General features: G+C 31.4%; 3 protein-coding genes across 7 annotated transcripts; 2 read left to right on the forward strand and 1 right to left on the reverse strand.

Annotated features, from left to right (window-relative positions):
* The first annotated feature begins 774 nt into the window (after nt 1-774).
* Nucleotides 775-1178, forward strand: LOC107932705 (heat shock cognate 70 kDa protein-like). Its single transcript, XM_041076132.1, has 2 exons — nt 775-879; nt 927-1178. Exons 1-2 carry the CDS (start codon nt 775-777, stop codon nt 1176-1178), a joined length of 357 nt encoding a protein of 118 aa, XP_040932066.1.
* Nucleotides 1179-3138: 1960 nt separating this feature from the next.
* Nucleotides 3139-6692, reverse strand: LOC107932697 (sec-independent protein translocase protein TATB, chloroplastic). The gene is made up of 6 exons (XM_016864778.2): nt 6237-6692; nt 6027-6148; nt 4216-4275; nt 3957-4125; nt 3561-3707; nt 3139-3469 (listed from the first exon to the last, which is right to left on the reverse strand). The coding sequence occupies exons 1-6, from the start codon at nt 6454-6456 to the stop codon at nt 3387-3389; spliced, it is 801 nt and encodes a 266-aa protein (XP_016720267.1). The 5' UTR covers nt 6457-6692; the 3' UTR covers nt 3139-3386.
* A 3446-nt stretch (nt 6693-10138) lies between these two features.
* On the forward strand, nt 10139-20193 carry LOC107932701 (uncharacterized). Of its 5 annotated transcripts, XR_005901904.1 has the most exons (9): nt 10155-10404; nt 10527-10604; nt 12192-12373; nt 12437-12511; nt 12601-12661; nt 13512-13553; nt 14683-14737; nt 18334-18474; nt 18562-18806. XR_005901904.1 is itself a non-coding variant. In XM_041077815.1 (7 exons), the coding sequence occupies exons 6-7, from the start codon at nt 19403-19405 to the stop codon at nt 20058-20060; spliced, it is 498 nt and encodes a 165-aa protein (XP_040933749.1). In that variant the 5' UTR covers nt 13463-13553; nt 14683-14737; nt 18334-18474; nt 18562-19040; nt 19158-19250; nt 19328-19402; the 3' UTR covers nt 20061-20193. The 5 variants fall into 5 exon arrangements, 1 of the variants encoding a protein (XP_040933749.1); XR_005901903.1 differs by lacking the exon at nt 13512-13553 and having other exon boundaries at nt 10139-10404; XR_005901906.1 differs by lacking the exons at nt 18334-18474; nt 18562-18806 and adding an exon at nt 16026-16887.
* Nucleotides 20194-21456: the final 1263 nt, after the last annotated feature.

A 21456-nucleotide genomic window follows, 5' to 3' on the forward strand; every position in this document is an offset into this window, starting at 1 on the left:
TCCCATCTACGACGAGTCTTTGTTATTTTTTTCCTTAAATTATATAATTTCGTTAATTAGTGAATGAGTTAATGAATTTACTTTTAAAAAAATTATAATTTCCCTTAAAAAGAGTGTCACGCCAAACGTTAACCGTAGTTAAAAAAGAAAAAAGCTTTCTCGTGTCTAATTTTCTGTTCGATTCATGTTTATAACATCTTGGTTTATGCCTTTGGGCTCCTTACGGTGGTTAAAAGAAAGTCATGCAGAGGTTAGACTCGCAATGGCTTTTCAACAATGTGCTCACTTTATCAACTCCTTAAACACCACATTAATCATGGCGTTGCCCTTAACGAAGACACAGTTGAGGAAGAAGAAGATCCATCGAAACCCAAGATTTAGGAGGCTCCAAGTACTGAGAATTTGGTTGCAAGATGTCCCAAGTGTGGAGAAATCGCTGCTGGGCTTGAACCGCATATAATGCAACCAATTATAGTGTTGAATTTGAAAAGCAAACACAGAAGCCAAAGAAAAGGAAGAGAAGCAAGAGAAAAGTACTTGGAGAGCTTGATTTGGGGTTCCATGGTAAAGTGACTTCTAAGTCTTCATTTTCTATGGTAACAGTTGAGCAGCCGATCTTACGTTGCTTTAACCGACACCGAGCGCCTTATTGGTGATGCTGCCAAAAACCAAATCGCTAAGAATCCCCAGAATACTATTTTGGACGCTAAACGCCTCATCGGTCATCGATTCTCCAACCCATCAGTGCAAAGCGATATGAAGCATTAGCCTTTCATGGTCGTTGCCGCCCCCGGTGATAAGCTATCACCGATGGTCGTCGTTACTTACAAGGGTAAAGAGAAGCAGTTCGCTGCTGAAGAAATTTCTTCCATGGTGCTGGTTATCAAGATCATGATAAAGAAGTGTTATTCCTAACACTGGTCAAGATAAAGAAGGTTGCCGAGGCTTATATGGGTGAAACCATGAAAAACGTTGTTATCACCGTGCCTGCTTATTTCAACGACTCGCATAGGCAGGGTACGAAAGATGCCGGATCCATTTCAAGGCTTAATGTTTTGACGATTATCAATGAACCAACGGCCGCCGTGATTGTGTATGGCTTGGACAAGGCATCGAGGTCCGATGAGAAGAACGTCTTGATTTTCGACCTGGAAGTGGCACCTTCGATGTTTCATTGAATTAAAAAAAAGAGTTAATTTAATTTAAACTTTGTAATTTTTAACAACTTTCACTATATTTTAATGAGTAATTATTTTTTCCAATGTCGTGAAAAAACTTTACAAATGAGTTTAAGATAATGTCAAGTGTATTTTTTTAAATGTTACACAGCCCGTGGAGTTTTTAAATTCCACAAAGTTAATGATTGTGAAAAAAAAAGAAAATATATTGTCAGTATACTAAATGCTAACTCTATTTTTATTTTTTATTTATAAATTTTTATGATTTAAAATGTTTGGCATACAACCATTAAAGACTCCATAAGCAATGTTAGGAGATTGGTAAGTATCTTATAAGGGTATAATAAAATATTTAAAAAAAGATAGGTCAATTTTTTCTATAGAAAAAAAAATAAATAGAGACAATTACAGTCAACCAAAAACAACATTAGAAATAGATATCAGAGAAGAATTATCTAATCGAATTTGATTAACAACTCTAGTAGGAGCAATATCAAACACATGGGCCCAAATAGAAACTCTTTCATTTGACTAGTTAGGATATGGGGGGCAAAGTTTGCTTCTCTTGGAATTTGCTTAATGGCTACATGCCAATTACATCTACATAATTTTTGGATACATAATATCAAATCTTTATTCGCCTGTCCTTTAAAAGCCCAATGAATATCTTTAATGGCCTCAGCGCAATTAGTCTCAAGAATAATTTCCTTTCTGTTAAAGTCCTATTCAAGGTGAAAACCATTATAAATAGCCTAAAGTTTAGCTTGTTCAACACTGCATTTTCCAATATTTCTCCCAATTCTCCAAAGTCACCTACCATATTCATCTCTTGCCACTGCTATCAAAGTTGCGAAGCCTGAAGACGACAGATTGCGGGCACCATTGACATTTATTTTGATAGATCTAGTGTCAATCTTTTAAGGCTTCTTGTAAAATAAAAATACAATGTTAGTGTTCCAAATATTCACTATGTTTTTATATATAGTTCTAATTTTTTTTAAAAATATTGAATTATGATGTCATAATGACATCAGCATTTCCATGTGTACCTATTTGAAAGTGCTATGAATCCCAAACTTAACACCATTAAAAAAAAACCTTAACTTAAAGAAAATTTAGGTAATTAAAAAAAATCATTAAAGTACAGAAAAATGAAAAAATTAAGGGCCAAATGTATATTTGAGCCTACTCAAATTGAACCTAAGAAAAATTTAGGTACCAAATTAGAAAAATATGTCAAGTCAGGTACCAAATTGATCCCAAAACACGTAAGTACCAAATTGAGCAACAAAAATGTTTATGTACCATTTTCGTAATATTCTAAAATTTTAAACATATTTTAAAAAAAAATTATATATATTTTTCGCATATATATAATTATTAGAAACTTTAGAATTTTTATATTTATAGCTTTTTTTATATATATATTTTTAAATTTTTTGTTGTTTTCCTTTTTAGTTTTTTGAATTATTTATATTTTACATAATTTTTTAATAATGTTTTTTTATATAATATTTTTAATTTAGATTTTTTTATGTATGTCATGTTACCGATTGACATGCATAAAGATACACCATATGATGCATCTCCTATTTTTTTTTTTAAGTGAAACAAAAATATTCAAGTAGCAAAGTATAAAAACAAGCATATGATCAGTTCATGCCAAATTCAAGCTGCTAACCGATGAAATTTTGTTCTTTTTAATTCTACCTCACCACCTAACGGTGAAGGTCCGTTTAATATTAAAAAGTGTGCTTTTAAAAAATTAATTTCCCCGCAACTTTATTTTGGGAAATTAAAAGAAATCATCAATATTGCAATCCAAAAAGTGTTCATATATTTGTCAATTGAGATTTTGGGATAGTATTTTGTCCCTACTGTTTCATCAGAAAGGTTTTAGTTAAAATGCAGACAAACATCTCCAGAGTGAAGAGGAACAAAATGAGGATTTGACAATCACTAATCCAAAACATGGCACTCCTCCAATGAAAACATTGTCTTGAGATCAAATTAAGTTGTACAATTACTCTTGGTGACTACGTACAGGTAGCACATTTGCAAAGATCTAATATACAATGACTTGAACCAAAATTTAGATGAATAACAAAGGGGCAAAACGTGGTGTTTCTTTCCTTGCTTTATACCTTTCTGAGGAAGTTTCTAGTACCCTAATTAGAGGCTTCTCTACTATAAACATTCTATCTCCATTCACGGATTTCCCGTCTCGCTTTCTGGTTTCTGAGACAGAGGCATCGCAGCAGCAGCAGCAGTGGTAGTTTCTTTGGGAGTAGCTGTTATTGATTTTGCACAAATAACATCAAAGTGAGAAAGAGAAAGGCAATAGACAGAGAAATACAAAGAGAAAGAAGAAGAAGAACCAACCTTCATGTTGATTTTGGGATCCTAACTCGGTCTCGCTGGGAGAGGCGATCTGGTCCTGCTGTTTGGATGCTGAAGCTTTTAGCTGTTCTTCTGTGATCTTTAAGTATTCTTCACTAGTATATGCTGCTTTTATGGATTGAGCACCATCTGCAGTAAAGCGACAGAATTTGCATGCTTCTTAAATTTCATTGGAATACACAAGGGGAATGGGATAAGGAATAAGGAAAGTTCCTACCACTAAGCCATAAAAAGCAGGATCAAACGCTATGCAGTAGCATTTAGTGCATGTTTCAGGGTAAGAGATCATAATAACGTAAGTGAGATTCAAAGGAAAAATCTTATAAGACAATTTCATGCCACTAATTAGCCCAAAATATAAGAATATTAAGCGCTTACCCGGGTCAGCATCACTACCAGTTTCCTCAGCACTGGTAACTGGTGAAGGTGTTAGGGGAGCGTTACTTAGATAGGGACTGTTCCTATTCAGTGTATTTTGTGTTGAACTCGGCATTTCATCAAGACCAATCTCCCTTTCAAGGGTGCTCTTGAATTCCCTCGAAACTTCCTTCACAGACGATATAAAGGCGAAGAGTTCAGAAGGACAGAGTTATTACATGGTAAAGATATGAGTAAAACCAAAGGGTTCAGGCCCTACCTGAAGTTCTCTAATGGTGGGTTGAAACGCACGCAATGTTTTCCCCAGATTCCTAGCAACCTGCACTTTAATATGCCATTTGAGAGGCTGAGAGGATTTAACTTAAACAGAATATGATCCTAACTATAAAGGTTCTGTTTGATCATTTGATCAACATATTTAAAACTTGGTTTTCGCTTCCTCAAAAATTTCTACAGAACAATATATGAATGGTAAAAAGCATAATTGTATTCAACTAAAAAACGAATAAGCAGATCAATTGTGACAAAATTTAAACATAATTATCTTACATAAAAGGACAGTGACATATTTTGTACGCGAAAGACTTTTCTATAATTTTTTATTATTTAAAATAAGTAGCAAAAGTAACAATATAATGCAGCCTAAACATTAGCGACCACATTTTGCTAAACAGTGAGAATAGTCATTTATGGAAGGCATCAAAATGTCTGCCATGCACTTGTAAATAAATTCTTGATAAGTTCATAAGTATCACAATGCAGCTACTCTGTAAAGAATCAAAGCATCCAAGCACTTATATGTTTTATTTTAATGCCTTTATGGTACATCAGACATCATGGATACAGCATATTTAATAATTGATTATCAGTCCTTATCACAATACCTAAGGAAATATTCATTCCTTCGATTTGAATAACGTGAAGCCTAATTAATAAAATGTGATATATAGCAAAATTAATGTCTTTTAACTCTCCAGTCCTCACAAGTTAGATTCTTCTTGACATATCGAGCCATTTAGTAAAATGTCAAGAGGGATCTGAGGTAAAAGACACAACACTTATTCTTAAAGATCTGGATCACTAAATACATCAAGGCATCATTAGAATGAGCCCTGAAAGGATAGGGGAGCTTAAGAGTTTAAAATAGGGTAATACAATGGAATGAATTGGACTTAAATGACAACAATGTTTCTGCATCAAGGGAAAAAAAATCATTATCTTGTCAAACAACACTACATTAATGCCTCGCTTGGTTACTAGTCTTATATATGAGGAAAATGCTTATTTATTACAGATGTAGTACAATAGTTAGATATAAACTAAAGAATAGTTAGTGCAATTTTAAACTTGAAATTAGAAAGGTGAGTAAAAACTGATAAAAAATAAGATTTCTTCAAAATAAGCGAAAAATTTTCCTTCTCTTTACCAAAATTAAGTCATGGGAATGGCTAAATATTACCAATTGAATTAATTTATTGTTCACTCATATACTAAAAGAAGCTTAAAAACGAATAAAATAAGATTTCATCTCAATAAAAAGGATTCTTTCTATATTTCATCTCAATAAAAAGGATTCTTTCTATCATCTAAGATTATAATTTAAACGAACATTTGAATTCTTATATAAGACAAGAAACCATATCAATTTCAGTTTCAAGCAAAGCTAAGTATTGTCTATAAAATCCAACACTAAACCAGCAATAATTTTTCAGTTTCAACAATTTATCATACCAACTTCCCAGGCACTCCTTAGAAATTCTACCAATTTTTTTTGCTTCTTGTTGCTTAATTCATATTTGAAGCGTTGAATAGAGATTAATATTTTAAAATAGTTGCCACAAAGCCTATGTTTCCAAAGCTTAGGACCTATCTAAATCCAATACCCGCATAAAATTAGAAACTTGAACTGTACAAAGACATACATTACAAACATATGATAGACACAAACAGCCTGGAAAATCATCAAATGTTACAAACCATAAAAGGAGCAAGTGACAGGTTGGTGCTTATAATTGAAACAACATGCAAATGAGAATGACTTGTCCCTTAGCATATAAAGGCAGAACATACCTCAGCCAGACCCTTGGGACCAAACACCAACAAAGCAACTACCCCAATAACCAGAGCCTCAGGAGCTCCAACGCCAAACAAAGATGCATGAACCACCTTTCCTTTACATTTTCCTTTTTTTTCTGAAATTCAATAATCAAAATAAATGAACTGCATAGACAGCTTAAAAAGAGGAACCCAGACCAAAATAAAAAAAAATAAAAAAGATACCTAATTTAAGAGATTTTGGTGAGATTGAAATGCCCAGATGCTTTAGACCACTCCATTGAGAAAAAAAGGATGGACCCAACTGAGGAAACCACGTGGAGAAACGGAAAGGAAAGGATTTGCGATGTGAAACTAAAGGAGAGAAGGAGAAAGTAGTGGACTTGGAGCTAACGGAAGGTGTGAATAAGAATGCGGAAGTTGAGACGGCCATAATTGTGGTCATTTGAAGAGATAGATAATTTTAGTGAGTTTAAGGAGAGCTTAGATTTTTCCGAGCATAGACATGGAATTGGGAGGGGACACCAAACCAAAGGTTATCTTGAAATGGGAAGATGTCTAAAAATGCAATATGTGGAAAATGATGGTCGAGGAGATTACGATACCAACATTACAGAGAAGCTTACTTTTGGAGCTCACTTGATCCGGATTCTGGAGATCTTATTGTAGGCTGAAATGGCCATTTCAATGTGGGTCGACACCTGACTCTCATGATCAGCCATCACAAAGTTCTGGGCTTGATTTGGGTAGTCAAATGCTGGCACATCATGTTTAAGATAGCCCAATTTTTTAGGGCTTCCCCACAATGTTTGATAAAAATGAGTTACGTTCAGGTTTTTTTCTTCAATAACCTTTACCCTGGATTAATTGGTAATATTTTCAATCCGGTTCTTATACTTTCTTTTTCTTTTTCATATTAATCTTACAAATAATATTTGATACACCGATGTCTACAAGTTTTATGTATCATCGATAAATAATAATATTATACGTCATTATTAAATAAAATAAAAAAGAGTGAATGACTTATAAATAATGTTGTGATTTTTTTAAAATTATTAAATAAATATAAAGATATAAAATTTTATTAAAATTTTATAAAAAATAAATTTTATATAATTTTTTTACTAAAGATAGATGTACAAAATGAACTTGAATAAATTGGGGCCAAAATTTATCTAAATTTGGAAATTCATTCTAAACGTATTTTTAGCAACTACACGTGTATTCTAAAGTAAGTCTAAAAAAAGTTTTCAGTTTTTATATTTTTGAATTTTGAATTTTGATGGGATGAACCTAGACTTTCATATGTCCAGGTTTATTTTAGATATGCATTTTAATTTTTTTTTACCTTTTTAAATATGAATATACAATAATATATAATATAAATTATTAATTATATCAAATCATAGATTATAGGATTAGAAGTTTGTTAAGCCTAATTTCTGCCCGGGCCCAATCAAACTAGCCTAAATTAAACACTCCACTAAACTAACCATTAACTCCATCACCCTACTAAACCATCCACTACCTTCATCACCCCCACACCCTACTAAACCATCCACTACCTCCATCACCCCCACTAACTAAATCACCCTACTTGTTATAAGTTGTAAAATTTGACTATAAAAGCCATGGAAAAACTATTGTAAGAGGGGGAATTTTTTAGAGAATACACATACGAAATCAAAGAGAATACAAATTAGATTTTTAAGGTAACTTTTTATATTATTCAATTTTGTTTACTTTGACGTTCACATTTTTTTTTACACAAATGAAATAAGAGAAAAGAGAGGGAGTTTACCTCTGATTTTATTTTCTTTCTGATTTGGCCTCAAAGTTTCACTTTTAATTCAATTTAACCCCTTTTTTATTTTTGTTATTTTACTGTTAAATTAATTTATTTGAGCTTTATTCTCATTATTTTTATATTTTTTTATTATTTTCTATTAATTTAATTAATTTGAGTTATGTTTCATATTATTATATTATTTATTTATTATTATATATTTATTATGTAAATATATATATTTTTAAGCGAAGTTAATTATTTTAAATATAAATTTCTATTATACATAGACTTATTATATTATTTTTTACCATTGTTTATTATCGGTTACCATTTTTATATCAAATTATTATTATTTACTATTTCTCACTATTACTAATTTAACATTTTTATTCCAATTTTTTTTTACTATTATCCCCATATTTAATGTTATCGTCAACATATTTTTTGTTATTATCATCATGTTTTTAATATTATTATTAATACTATTAGCACAATGTTTATTACATTATTGTATCACTACAGGAAAATAGGGCTTTAGCGGCGTTTTTAGCGGCGTTTTATCAAAAAACGCCGCAAAAATTGTAAAACACAGAGCAATAGCGGAAACGCCGCTAAAAACTGAGCAATAGCTACGTTTTTTGTTAAAACGCCGCTAAAAACAGAGAAATAGCGGCGCTTTTGGTAAAACGCCGCTAAAAGACAGAGCATTAGCGGCGCTTTTGGTAAAGCGCCGCTAAAAGTCATATAACTCTTAAAATCTTAAACCCCAAAAAATCATAAACACTACTTTATAACCCCTAAAATAGTAAACCCCTAAATCCTAACAAACCCTAAACACTAAACTATAACCCCTAAAACCCTAAACACCGCAATAGGTGCATTTTTAGCGGCGCTAGGTTATAAACGCCGCTAATGTTAAATTATTTTGTTCAAAACTTCGTCGTTTAGCTGTCTTTTTTTTTACCCACACCTGATACACTTAACATTTTCTCCATTTTCCCCAGTTCTATTTCCCCCTTCTTCTTCATCCTAAATCCCTAAAGTATTATCACCTATTCCCAAATTCGACATCCAAATCCCTAACGAATTTAATAATAATAAAAAGTAATTTTAACAATTAAACTTAAATTCAGAAATTTGAAACATAGAGGAATTAAATTCTTAAGAATAGAAATATAATGACTAAATTTTAATTTTACGAAAAGTACAAATACTTATCTCATATTTTAGCTTTTACAGATTAAGTGGTTTAGTATTCAATTTGTTAAAGTATGTTAAGAGAATTACTTTTTCTTTTTTAAGATTTAACACTCCTATGTGAGAAGATATTATTTAACTCGTATATTAATTAAAAGTTTATATAAAAATTAATTTAAAAGTCTATATAAAATTTAATTGTTATTTTGGCTATAATCATAAAGTTAATTGTGTTTCGAATTTTTATTATAGAAAAATATTTGTTAAAAATGAAAAAAATTAAAATACTATTATTTAAAATAATTTTAAAGTTTTTTGGGTATATGACTTATTGTTTTTTAATTTATATATTAAATAAATTCTTATATAATAGTAAAAGAGATAGTCTTAATTAATTTTAAAATATTAAATTAATTATCATTATAGTTTAAGATTTATGGCTTAGGGTATATGATTTAGGATTTAAAATTTAAGAGTTACTATTTTAAGGTTTATGGATTATGGATTATGGGTTTATGGATTATGGTTTATAGTTTATGGTTTAAGGGTTGGGGTTTAAGGTTTAGGTGTTAGGGGTTAGGGTTAGGGGTTAGGAGTTATGGGTTATGGGTTTAAGGGTTATGTTATATGATTTAGGGTTTAGGGGATAAAAGTTAGGGGTTTAAGTTTAGATTAGTTAATTAGTATTTTTTAATTTATATATTAAATAATTTCTTATATATTCGTAAAAGAGACAATATTAAATTTAAGATATTAAAATTATGATTATAGTTTAATTTATTTAAGAGATAATAGATAAACTTTATATATATTTAGGATTTAACTTGAGATTTGTTAAATGATGAAATTTTATGTAATCAATTAATGCTTTTATATTTAAAAATATTTAATCTAAACAATTTGATATATAAAAATATATAAAAAAATTCAAAATTTATCTAATTATTTTAAATATTACTTAAATTTTTTTTAAAAATTATTTAAAATTAATATAAAAGATATAATAATTCAATATAAAAATTATAAAAAAGTCAAACATTAGCGGCGTTTATGATAAAAACTCCGCAAAAAAGTAATTTATTTTAAATAAAACGGTGCCGTTTGATATAATACACGGCTAAATTTTAGTTTTGATTGAAACCACGCTGTTTTATTTCTCCCCCCCCCCAATTCCCTTCTTTCCCGATTCCACTTTCTTTCTCAGCCATTCTCAGCCTGTACTTCTATTTCTCTCCCCCGATTCCCTTTTCTTTCCCAATTCCCTTTTCTTTCTCAGCCTAAGCCATTTCACCCCATTGCAAACCCAAAACCCTCATTTTCCCCCAAACCATAGTTTCCCCTAAACCCCAAAATTTCCCCAAATCAAACCCATTTGTCGTCTCCCTCTCTCTTTTCGATCAACAGGTATTATAATTTTCTAATCAAACCCAAAGCTCCTTCTTTTATTTTGATTTCATTGCAGCAAGCAAGCCGTTTATTTTTTATTTCATTTCGACTTCGATTTCACTTCTGTTTTATTTTTGCAGCAAGCAAAAAGATTAAGGGATTTCATTTTGAAATCAAACCCGATTGAAGGCTACCTTTGGCGAGTCCATCAAATCAAGGTACTCTCATTTACTTGTTCTTTTGAACCCTAGACTTTAGCATGCTGACATTGGTAATCTTAGATTGTTGTGCTTCTCTCTCTTTTCGGGGTTTTGGGGCTGTTAACAATGCTCTGTTAAAATCAATGATATGCTCACTGCAAGGCGCCTTGTTTCAAGAAATCAAGCATTCAAGGGCAAGTAATATAGTTTGGTTCATCATGATTCCTTTTTCTTTCCTTTAAACACGTTTTTTCCCCCTTGATTTTCATTGCTCTGCAATTTTTATTCAGTATTTTCTTTTGGGGGGGGATAAGTTCTTAGCGTTTTCATTATCAAAGAAAGCAGTTAGCCTGCTAAAATCAAGCAGTTTCAGAAGAATATGTATAGAGTCAACCATTTTCATTCTTTAATCCTTGATAAATGAATGCACAAAAACCATTGCTTTAGGATAATTAATAGTATATCGGTAGTTATGTTAATTTTGTCTTGGTATTGTTATATGATGCTAATAATATGTTTTTGCATTATCAATTTGAATTTTTCCCCCCAAATTTTCATGTATATAGGTTATTTTCAATTTCTCTGATAATATATATGGTATTCACATACAAATATATTTTTCTTTACTGTAAACATTAGTATTCCAATATCGGGAAAAAAAACATAAGCATTCAAGTATTATATATAGGATAAGCAAAATAAACATAAAAAAATCAAAATATATATGTACAGTTTTATGTAACCATTTAACTTAAAAGATCTAAGGGCACATCTGGGGGATATAATGGTCAACCACAGCCTCCAACAGATTCACGAGCCATGATATTATTGTCTGTTAATAGTGAAAGCATTTTGAGTTTGTATTATTTATTGAGTCCATAATTTTTGTGATGCATTTATAGAATATGTACGGGTTTAATCATTAATGCTTGTGGTATTTTTACTTTTTTTACTAACGCTAAAATAGAAGAGTTTAAACCATTAGTGTTTATTTGGATAAAAGAAATAAATAATAGCTTCAACCATTTCCCATTCGAAATTGAATAAAAGATTACTATATGGTTTATTGTTAATATAAGCTAGCTTTCCTCTTTGCTTGAAAGAATGAACAACCATAACAAACTATTTTCAAAGAGTGTTGTGTTATATAATAATTAATTATCTCTTGATTGATGAGCAAAGTCTTCTAATGCTTGATTGCTTAATTCTATGTAATGTTTGATGTTAATTTAAATTTTTTTATTTTGGTTGGAATGTATTTTGATTATGAGTTAATAATCAATTTTAGTTATTAATACTTAGATGTGTATTATTTATAAGTGTAATTGTATTTGTATTTGTAAATATATTTATAATTTAAAAAAAAAACTCGAACTTTTTTATTTCCTAAAAAAAGAACAAATTTTCTCTAAAGTTGTATTCGTAAATATATTTATAGTTTCATTTATTTACCAAGATTTTTGCTGTTACACTTATAATAACATTTGATATTTAGATATATATTTTTTAAATTTCTGAGTTAACAAGTATAGTATATTAATAATATTCTTTAAAATGATAATATATATTGATCTGGAACTCATATATATTTGTTAATGTTGACAGTTGGTCAAGAATTCTGGGTTTACGTTTGCTGCATTGCCTTCGGTAGTCCTCTGCATCGTCGTCGGCAGCCCTCTGCTACATCTCCATTGGCATCCCTCTTCTACATCTTCGTCGGCATCCCTCTGCTGCTTCTCTAGTTTTCTGCCATCCAATTTGCTTAGCTTCAATCCACATTGACTTAGGTAAGGCTTTGGGCCCTCCATTGTGGTAATTGCGATGACCATAACTTTCTCCTTTCTTCTTAGATACTGCAGCAGAATACATGCACTTCCTCCAATGCTTGCCTCTTCTAGCAATGCTTGTTTCAATACTTGGGTTAGGTAAGAAGCATAAAACTTTGTCTAAACAGATTCATTCTTTTTATATATTGAACCCGAAGATCGATAAAACTTACCTCTTGTTTTCGCAGCTCGATGTGCCTGAACTAGTTGCTAGTCAGTGGCTTGTACCTGCAGTTATCGCAATTACAGGTTGGTGAACATCTTTTATAGACACACATATAGATGTTGATGTAAATCTTCTTTGCATTTTTGGCCTTGTATTTGATTAATATTTGCATTGTTTTCTTGTTTCTCCTTAATAAATACAAAATCAAATTAAATAAAAATTTGTGTTGTCTCATTCAAAAGCATGCCAATGGGAACTTCACAAAAAAAAAATGAGGCATTATAAAAGAGATTGAAATTTGAGCTACACCTTTAGCTGTTCTTCTTCATCCTTACCGTTTCCGTTTCCTGGCTGGTCTGATCTCTCATTGCTCGAGCTAGAAAGGGTTTTGTTTCCTGGTTGATTCGAGCAACTTTCATTGGTAGAGCCGAAAGGGTTAGAACCGTATTCAGTGCTTGGTTCACTGTACTCGACACTAGCACCGTATCCTTGAGAGTCCAACACCATTCTCTTGGACCCTTCTGTGTCTTCGTTGTAGCTGGCTGATATTGTTGATCTATGTTAGTGATTTAGTAGCTCTTCTTAAATTTGAATCTCGATGATAATTAGACTGGAGGATGCCATTCCTGTAGTGAGGATCCTTTAAATATTTACCTTTTTTTAATAAATTTTGAACTAGAGTGAACTGGCAAAAGTGTTGTTAAGAAGCTGAGGGTGTTACCATAGCTCAACCAATTTAATAATTTAGGTTGATGCTATAATGTTATTGAAAGGCATATTTGAGTCAGATGCAAAGGGTATTATCAGAGGGGGGGATTACTTACACTAAGTTAAATGCCAGAAGTTTTAAAAATACATTTGTTAAATTTACAATATTACTCCAGATATAGAAACAGATCTCCCTGCTGCTAAATTCTGTACATTTTGATTTAGGGATCCCCCAACAATGGAGTGAAGTAGCGTGGTGGATAATAGGTTTGTATAAGATTTAACTTGGTAAATATTAGAAAGTGATGATACCCCTATATCTTTTAAATGACAGATTACTATTAGAAGCTCATTTACTTTGTTGAAGTGCATCTGTGTTCTACATATTTATCGGCCAACTAATTCATCCCAATACGACACCAATTTGATATCTTTTGTTGTAATATTGAAGTACAGCATATAATTGTGTGCCATTTGCTCATTCAATAAAATGCCTATCTGGATGGTGGCATCCTCTGATTGATCCTTATGGGAAAAGAGTAAAATATATCCTTTTTTATAAATGTTGTTACCCTCAATCTGAAAGTGGTGTGATGTCTCTCACCAATTAGGTGATGTTTTAATATTTAATATTTAAGGTTCAAATTTGGTTTGGTTTACCTCATTTTTTAATTTTATAATATATTATGTTTATTTTATTTTTATACACTAAGAAATTTATATCATATGAATATTAAACATAATATATTATAATGTAAATATTAAAAAAATAATATGAACAAACTTAAATAGGCTTGAGTTTAACTATTTAAAACTGTGGATGGGCACGTCAAAATTTGAAGTTCATATATTAAGTTGGACCAGGATTCGATAACTGTATATGATGTTGATGTCATGTATATTATGGTATGTGTGAGTTTCTTTGGGTTTGTATAACCTTTTTCTTTTTCCATTTGATAATGCTAGGATATAGTCATACTATTCAGTGATATATTGTATATAGAATAAGAATGGGAGTGGTATTAATTCACTTGCCTATGACAAAGTGCTTCTCTTTTTTCTCCATGTTGAATTTTGTACATTTTGTACATACTTTATGATCCACATTATATAATTAGTGCAAATTCAATTTATGAGTTTGAAATTGGCAGCAACTCAGTAATATTACAGTAACCAAACAAGCAGAAACAAAGAAATTATCCAAAGGATTCATTAATTTATTTATGTATTTCATAATACATAAACAATAATATAAATTTGGTTTTTATCCTTAAATTAAATAATTTATAGCTTTTTGCTTTGGAAAATTCGTTAATGGATCATGTTTTTAATTCTTATTTAATTCTTGTTTATCCTTAGATTATTTTTTTATTTCATGGCTGTTTATTGTTTGCAGGTGTAATTTAATTTGCTAGAATTGACTCTTCCATCCAATTTATAATTTCTAAGAGGTATGTATATTTAATTTGCTAAATCTTTATTTAGAGGAGATTATATTTGGTATGTATTCCATGAGCTAATTACAAGGTAATTACAATTTCAAATAGGTATGTATATTTAATTTGTTAAATCTGTTTTTAACTTATTTTTTAATGGATCATTAATGGATCATGTTTTTAACTTATTTCAAGTCTGTCCTTTGATTATTTTTTTTTAATTTGCTTATGCTGTTTATCCTTAGAGACTTGTTATGCTGTCTTTAATTTTTTTAATTTGCTTATTCTGCTTATCCTTTGGATCTCTTTGCTACTAGTTCCAATGCGTATGTTCTTCTCATTGCTACTGGTTCCAACGCGTATGTTCTTAACTATGAATAAGTATGAATTAATTTTATTACCATGTAGCTTGCTTGTCTATTAAAATTACAACAATAGCTGACCTTCTCTCTAACCTTTTTTTAAATATTTTAAAGATTCAAAGTATATAGGCTGAAAACCTAACGGGTTGCCTTATATCGAGCTGTAAGATATAATGGATCCTCCCTAGGTGTAACAACGCCACGTATGATGAATCTTAGAAAATTCAAAAAGACTTGAAAAAAGTTCTAGAGCTCATTTACTATTGAATATTTATTACCATGTAGCTTGTTTGTCCATTAAAATTACAACAATAGCTGACCTTCTCTCCAGCCTTTTTTTAAATGTTTTAAAGATTCAAAATATATAGGCTGGAAACCTGACAGGTTGCCTTATATCGAGCTGTAAGATATAATGGATCCTCCCTAGGTGTAACAACGCCACGTATGATGAATCTTAAAAAATTCAAAAAGACTTGAAAAAAGTTCTATCGAGCTCATTTACTATTGAATATTTATTACCATGTAGCTTGCTTGTCCATTAAAATTACAACAATAGCTGACCTTCTCTCCAACATTTTTTTAAATATTTTAAAGATTCAAAGTATATAACTTAGAAACCTGACGGGTTGCCTTATATCGAGCTGTAAGATATAATGGTTCCTCCCTAGGTGTAACAACGCCACGTATGATGAATATTAAAAAATAACTTACATAACTCACATAACTTACATAATTTACATAACTCACATAACGTACATAACAACTTACGGAACTTAACTAATACATGTAGTGTAATCTAATAATTTCCTTAAAAGCATATAGTTTAAAGTTCAAATTTCATAACTTACATAATCTACATAACTTACATAAAACATAAAAATATATCATATCAAGACTTACATAATAAACAACTTACCTGTGTAATTTATTGTCAACTTTAGAATTCAAGAACTACGAAATGGATAGGAGTTGGATGAAATTGTCAAAGGTAAGCAACGCCTATCGAAATGGAGTACAAACTTTTCTGAATTTTGCATTTCAAAATGCAAGCCAAGAGAATATGATTCTTTGCCCGTGTAAGAAGTGTGGCAACATTAATTGGCATACTCGTGAAGTTGTCTACAAACATCTAATTGTTGATGGCTTTATTCGGGGTATAAAAAATGGATTTTCCATGGAGAGTGTACATCTAGTGGAACTTCTTCAATGATTAATCCGACTTATCCTGATACTGATTACCATCAGTATATTAGACAAGATGACATGGAAGGTATGTTGCGGGATGCATTTAATATGCACAGTCATGGTGAGCATTCGTTTTCACCTGACTTTATTGCATCTGATGATTGTAATATTGGTGGAAATGTTTTTGGCGAAACGGGAACAAGTGCACCTTATGAGGAGCCAAATAAAGAAGCGGCGAAGTTCTACAATTTACTTAATAAAATGAACGAAGAACTTTACGAGGGATCAAAATATTTAAAATTGTCCTTATGACTTAATCACATGATTACTACATCTTGATGCAAGATTTACTCCCAGTTGCTTTACGGTGCTACATGTAAAAAATGTGACGTCCTGTATAATTGAACTATCCAATATAATGAAAGCTATTTGTGGCAAAGTTTTGGATGTTGAAGAACTTAAGAAAGTACAGGATCGAGCTGCTTTGACTTTATACAATTTGGAGAAGATCTTTCCACATTCCTTCTTCACTGTTATGGTGCACTTGGTAATCCATCTCCCTCACGAAGCAATACTTGGTGGACCGGTTTTTTATCGATGGATGTATCGTATAGAAAGGTGCTAATTTATTTGTCAAGTATTTATTTATTCGCGTCTATATACATTTAGTTACAACTTTTGATAAATATTGTATATCGTGTTTAGGTTCCTAAGCAAATTGAAATCTTATTGTCGTAATAAGCGTTATCCAGAAGGATCAATTGCTGAAGGCTACTTGGCAGAGGAGTGCATGACATTCTGTTCTAGATATTTAAAAGATGTTGAAACATGATTGAATAGACCAAATAGAAATGCTGGGCTCAATGATCATAACTTGGCTGAAACTTATTTATTCTAAAGTTATGGAGAACCAATCGACAAAGTTGAAATTGCAGAATTAGATGATATATCGTGGATACAAGCACATCGATATTTACTTTTTTACCATGATTTAGTTGAATCGTTACGCAAGTAAGTTCTAAAATTTCCTCACATATTCGTTGTTTTGATTTGTTTATCTTCTAACCAATTACACTTGGTTTTAACATAATGAGTACAAACAAGTTTTGAGATCTCGTGCACGCTCTCGAAGATTGCAACATCGAGAGATTAATAAGTTATTCACGGAATCTTTTCATGAATGTTTAAGTCAAACGGTATGTAACTAAAGTTAATAAGTTACATATAATTGCGAAATTTAGTTAATTATTCAATTTACTTTTGATTCAATAGGTTTGGAGTGGAAAGGACGTCAATGACGAAGTTAAATGGCTTTCCCAAGGTCCGAACAGAGTAATAAAAAGATATAGTGCCTTCCTCATCAATGGATACAGATTTCATACAAAGTATCGTGAGAGAATGAGGAGAACTCAAAATTGTGGAGTTGTTAATTCTTCAATTACAAGTTATGCTAGTGCTAAGGACAGTAATCCGGTTGAGGGTAATGTGGAGTATTAAGGACTTCTTACCGACATTATTGAGTTGGATTACTATGGCAGATGGAAAGTTGTCTTATTTCGGTGTGATTGGGCTGATGTTAATATTGCTCGAGGAATTAAAGAAGATCAATTTGGTTTTACAATGTTGAATTTCTCTCGCTTGATTCACACTAGACAACAATTGATGGACGAGCCATATGTCTTTTCCTCTCAAGTGAAACAAGTTTTTTATTCGAAAGATCCAACTGATGAGGGTTGGTATTTGTACTCCGGAACACCCCTAGAGACTTGTTTGACATGGGTAATGGAAGTAGAGATGACATCGTCGAAAGATCAGAAACATTACCTTTTCCAGAACAAAACTTAGATGAAAATATCCCTAGTACTAGTACACAACATCAATGGGTTCGACATGATGTGGATGAAGATATTTATGAATAATGATGTAGTAAGATTTTACGATTTTTTAATTATATATAATATTATAATTTTAATCTTTGTTATGTTATATAATTTAACTATTTTATATGTACTACTATTGTTGTAATTTGTTACTAAAACTTTAACTATTTTATGTGTATTGCAGGAAAAATGCGTAGAAGAAGATTACTAGATTTAAGTATTGTCCAGAATATTCAAAATTCGGAAGAAGGAAATAGTGAACAGCAGACAGTTGTTGGATCTTCGAATGTGCCGGAGACACTTGATGAGCCTGAAGAATTTCAAAGTAATGTTATGTTCGTTTTACATATGTTGACTTTTATTATTGAATTATTTGTCAATTTTAATATAATAATAGTATATCATTTTTCAGCTGAAAGTGGTGGGACGTGCAGAGTTCGAGGACGTACGCTGCTTAGAGATTTATACGACTTAGATCCTGTCGAGTGTGTTAAAGTAAGTAGAAATACTCATGGTCAGCCTGTTGGATCTGAAGCTCGACTTTTAGCAGGCTATTTGGGCATTTTAGCATGAAATGCAAATATGTTGCCCATCTACTACGAATCATGGCATCACATGCCTGATAGCAACAAAAATCAGGCTCTCGCTAATATTAAGGTAACAAAATGTGAATGTAATTTATAATACTTTGGTTTAAGTTTCATTTATATTTACATTCTAAACTTGTGTTTTGTTAGGAGAGATTTGCTTTAGAAGTCTCCGATGATTATATCAAGAAGGCATTAGGTAAAAGATGGAGAGACAATAAAAGCACTTTAAAGAAACAATATTTTAACAAAAAGACATAAGCCTCGAGGAAAAATTAAGAAATGTCTCACCGGGAATGCTAAGGTATCAATGGGAAGATGCGGTTAGATTTTAGAATTCAAAGAAAGGAGATGTATTGCATATTTCTAAACTCTTATATATAGTGTTTACTATATACTTAATAATAATTTTATTATGTAGGACCGTGAGCGAGTTGAAACAAGCAGCAGGCAAAAACAAAAATTCACGAACACGGCAGGGTCGAGAAGTTTTGCTTTTGTAGCTGAGGCCGAGGTATTATGAATTTATTAATTCTTTCAAATATTAATAACTTTCTATTATTAAATAATATTTTTACTACTATATTGTAGGAAGTCAAATCCGGACAAAAAGTTGGACGCCTTCAGATTTTTGAGATTACGCATAGGAAGAAAGATAGATCTCTTATGACATCCGAAACTGGAGAAATTATGGTATATTTACTTAATAATATTTGATTTATTCTAAATATTTATAATCTTTAATTATAATTGTTTAATTCAATTTATCATTAGTAGTTTTAAATAATGTTAAGTTATGTTGCATTCCTTTTTATTATATATTTCGTTTCTAACTTTTTAATTGATTTTTTAGGAGAAACTAAAGGAGAAGAAGGCGGAATATGAAGCGATTGCTTCGTCTGATAGTTCTATTAATCTTGAGAACATTGATAACAGAATTATCACTGAAGTTTTGGGTCCTGAAAGGTACGGTCGGGTTCGATTTCAAGGATCTAGTGTTACCCCGACCCAATATTTTGGATTCGGCTCCCAGCAATACATGCCTTCCGGAAGTCAAGCTCAAGCTGAAGTTCAGAGGTTAAGAGACCAGATAGCTCAGATGCAAACGAACATGGTTGAGCAAATTGCCGAGGTTCAACGAAAATATGAAGAACTCCAGCAACAACTTAGAGCGGAGGCAGCAGAAAGGGAGGCAGCGGCAGCAGCGAGAGAGGCAGAGGCACGAGCGATGGTAGCAGAGCAGAGCAAAAAGTACGATGACCTCCAGCTACAGCTTCAGCAGATGATGCAGATGTTTCAGCAATCGCAAAAGCCGCCATCTTAGACATTAGTTTTCTCATTGTAAGAATGTTTTTCACTTTATTACGTTTAACATTATTGTAATAATATTTAAAATTATATTTTATTTATTAATTATATCATATATCTTTAGTTAAATTTGAAGTATCATTTAGAATTAATGTTTTTGGTTGTATTTTTATGCTAAATTTATTGTTTTTGGCTGTATTTTATATTATATTTATTGTATTTGGTTGGATTTTAATGCAGGAAGGGTTGGATATTGGTGAAAAAAATTGCAAATCTGTCAAAATTAGCGGCGTTTGTGGGAAAAGCGTCGCCAAAAGTTATGACTTTTAGCGGCGTATTTTTAGCAAACGCCGCTAAAAGGCAGCACTTTTAGCGGCGCATTTTTAGCAAACGCCGCTAAAAAGCCAGCACTTTTAGCGGCGTTTTTTTCAATAAACGCCACAAATTTTTGTGGCGTTACCTATAGCGGCGTTTTTTGTGGCGTTTTAAAAAGCGCAGCTAAAGGCTAAAAAAGCGCTGCTAAAAGTCTATTTTCTTGTAGTGTATTTATTATTACTATTTATTATTAATTATTTCTATTAATTACTATTATTATTATTTTTTATTATTTATATATGGTTAGCATTATTCTCATATTATTATTTTCATGTTGTCTATTATCATCATTTTAAAAAAAATCTGTCCTTAATTCATTTATCCATTGATCTTCTCTCAAAATTTTTCAAAATAAAGGCAATGTTCGGTATTTAAAGAATTCGAAGGATCGTGCCCTAATGTACTGGGTTTCGCTTTCTTTGTTTGTTTTGAATATTCGAATATCCTCTCAAGGCTAAAACACACGTTTTAAAGGCAAGCTCACAATTGAGGGTAAAAAATGTTGTCTTAATGTACTGGATGTAATGTTTTACCTTGAGGTGAGATGGTCTTTAATACACATTTGACTTACCTAAATGTTTTAAAAGCCAATAAAAGGAGGATCGCGTCTTGAACTCTGTCCAAATCTTTAATTTTCAACATTAAGGCACTAAATAATCAATCAAGTACCAATTTTGGGCGTGTCGAGGGTGCTAATCCTTCCTCGTACGTAACTGACTCCTGAACCGGTTTTCTATTTTCGCAGATCAAAATCGTCGTTTTGAAAAATTTATTTATTTATTAAAAACGTCCGTGTTTTGAGGTGATCCAATCATACCCTATTAAAAACGATTGGTGGCGACTCCCAACTTTTCGTTTTCAAAAGTCGATTTTCCGTTTTTAAAAAAATGGTTTCGACAAAGTTAATATGTTCTGTCTTGACTTACTTGCTTGTATGGAGTAGTGATTAAAATTTTGAGAGACATTTATTTTGGCACGAGTTCAAATTATATTATATCATCTATCACTTAATATTATAAAAAAAACGGTGGATTAAA

This window comes from Gossypium hirsutum, chromosome A09, assembly GCF_007990345.1.
Source record: "Gossypium hirsutum isolate 1008001.06 chromosome A09, Gossypium_hirsutum_v2.1, whole genome shotgun sequence".
Classification (NCBI taxonomy): Eukaryota; Viridiplantae; Streptophyta; class Magnoliopsida; order Malvales; family Malvaceae; genus Gossypium; species Gossypium hirsutum.

Excerpts from the sequence above, each read along its gene's own strand:
- LOC107932701 (XM_041077815.1), top strand. The coding sequence starts at position 19,403 with ATGACATCCGAAACTGGAGAAATTATG. Across the intron at positions 19,430-19,589 it reads CCGAAACTGGAGAAATTATG|GAGAAACTAAAGGAGAAGAA; the intron begins GTATATTTACTT and ends TTGATTTTTTAG.
- LOC107932705 (XM_041076132.1), top strand. The coding sequence starts at position 775 with ATGGTCGTTGCCGCCCCCGGTGATAAGCTATCACCGATGGTCGTCGTT. Across the intron at positions 880-926 it reads AAATTTCTTCCATGGTGCTG|ATAAAGAAGGTTGCCGAGGC; the intron begins GTTATCAAGATC and ends ACACTGGTCAAG.
- LOC107932697 (XM_016864778.2), bottom strand. The coding sequence starts at position 6,456 with ATGACCACAATTATGGCCGTCTCAACTTCCGCATTCTTATTCACACCT. Across the intron at positions 6,149-6,236 it reads ACCAAAATCTCTTAAATTAG|AAAAAAAAGGAAAATGTAAA; the intron begins GTATCTTTTTTA and ends ATTGAATTTCAG. Across the intron at positions 3,470-3,560 it reads ATCCCAAAATCAACATGAAG|CTACTCCCAAAGAAACTACC; the intron begins GTTGGTTCTTCT and ends AATCAATAACAG.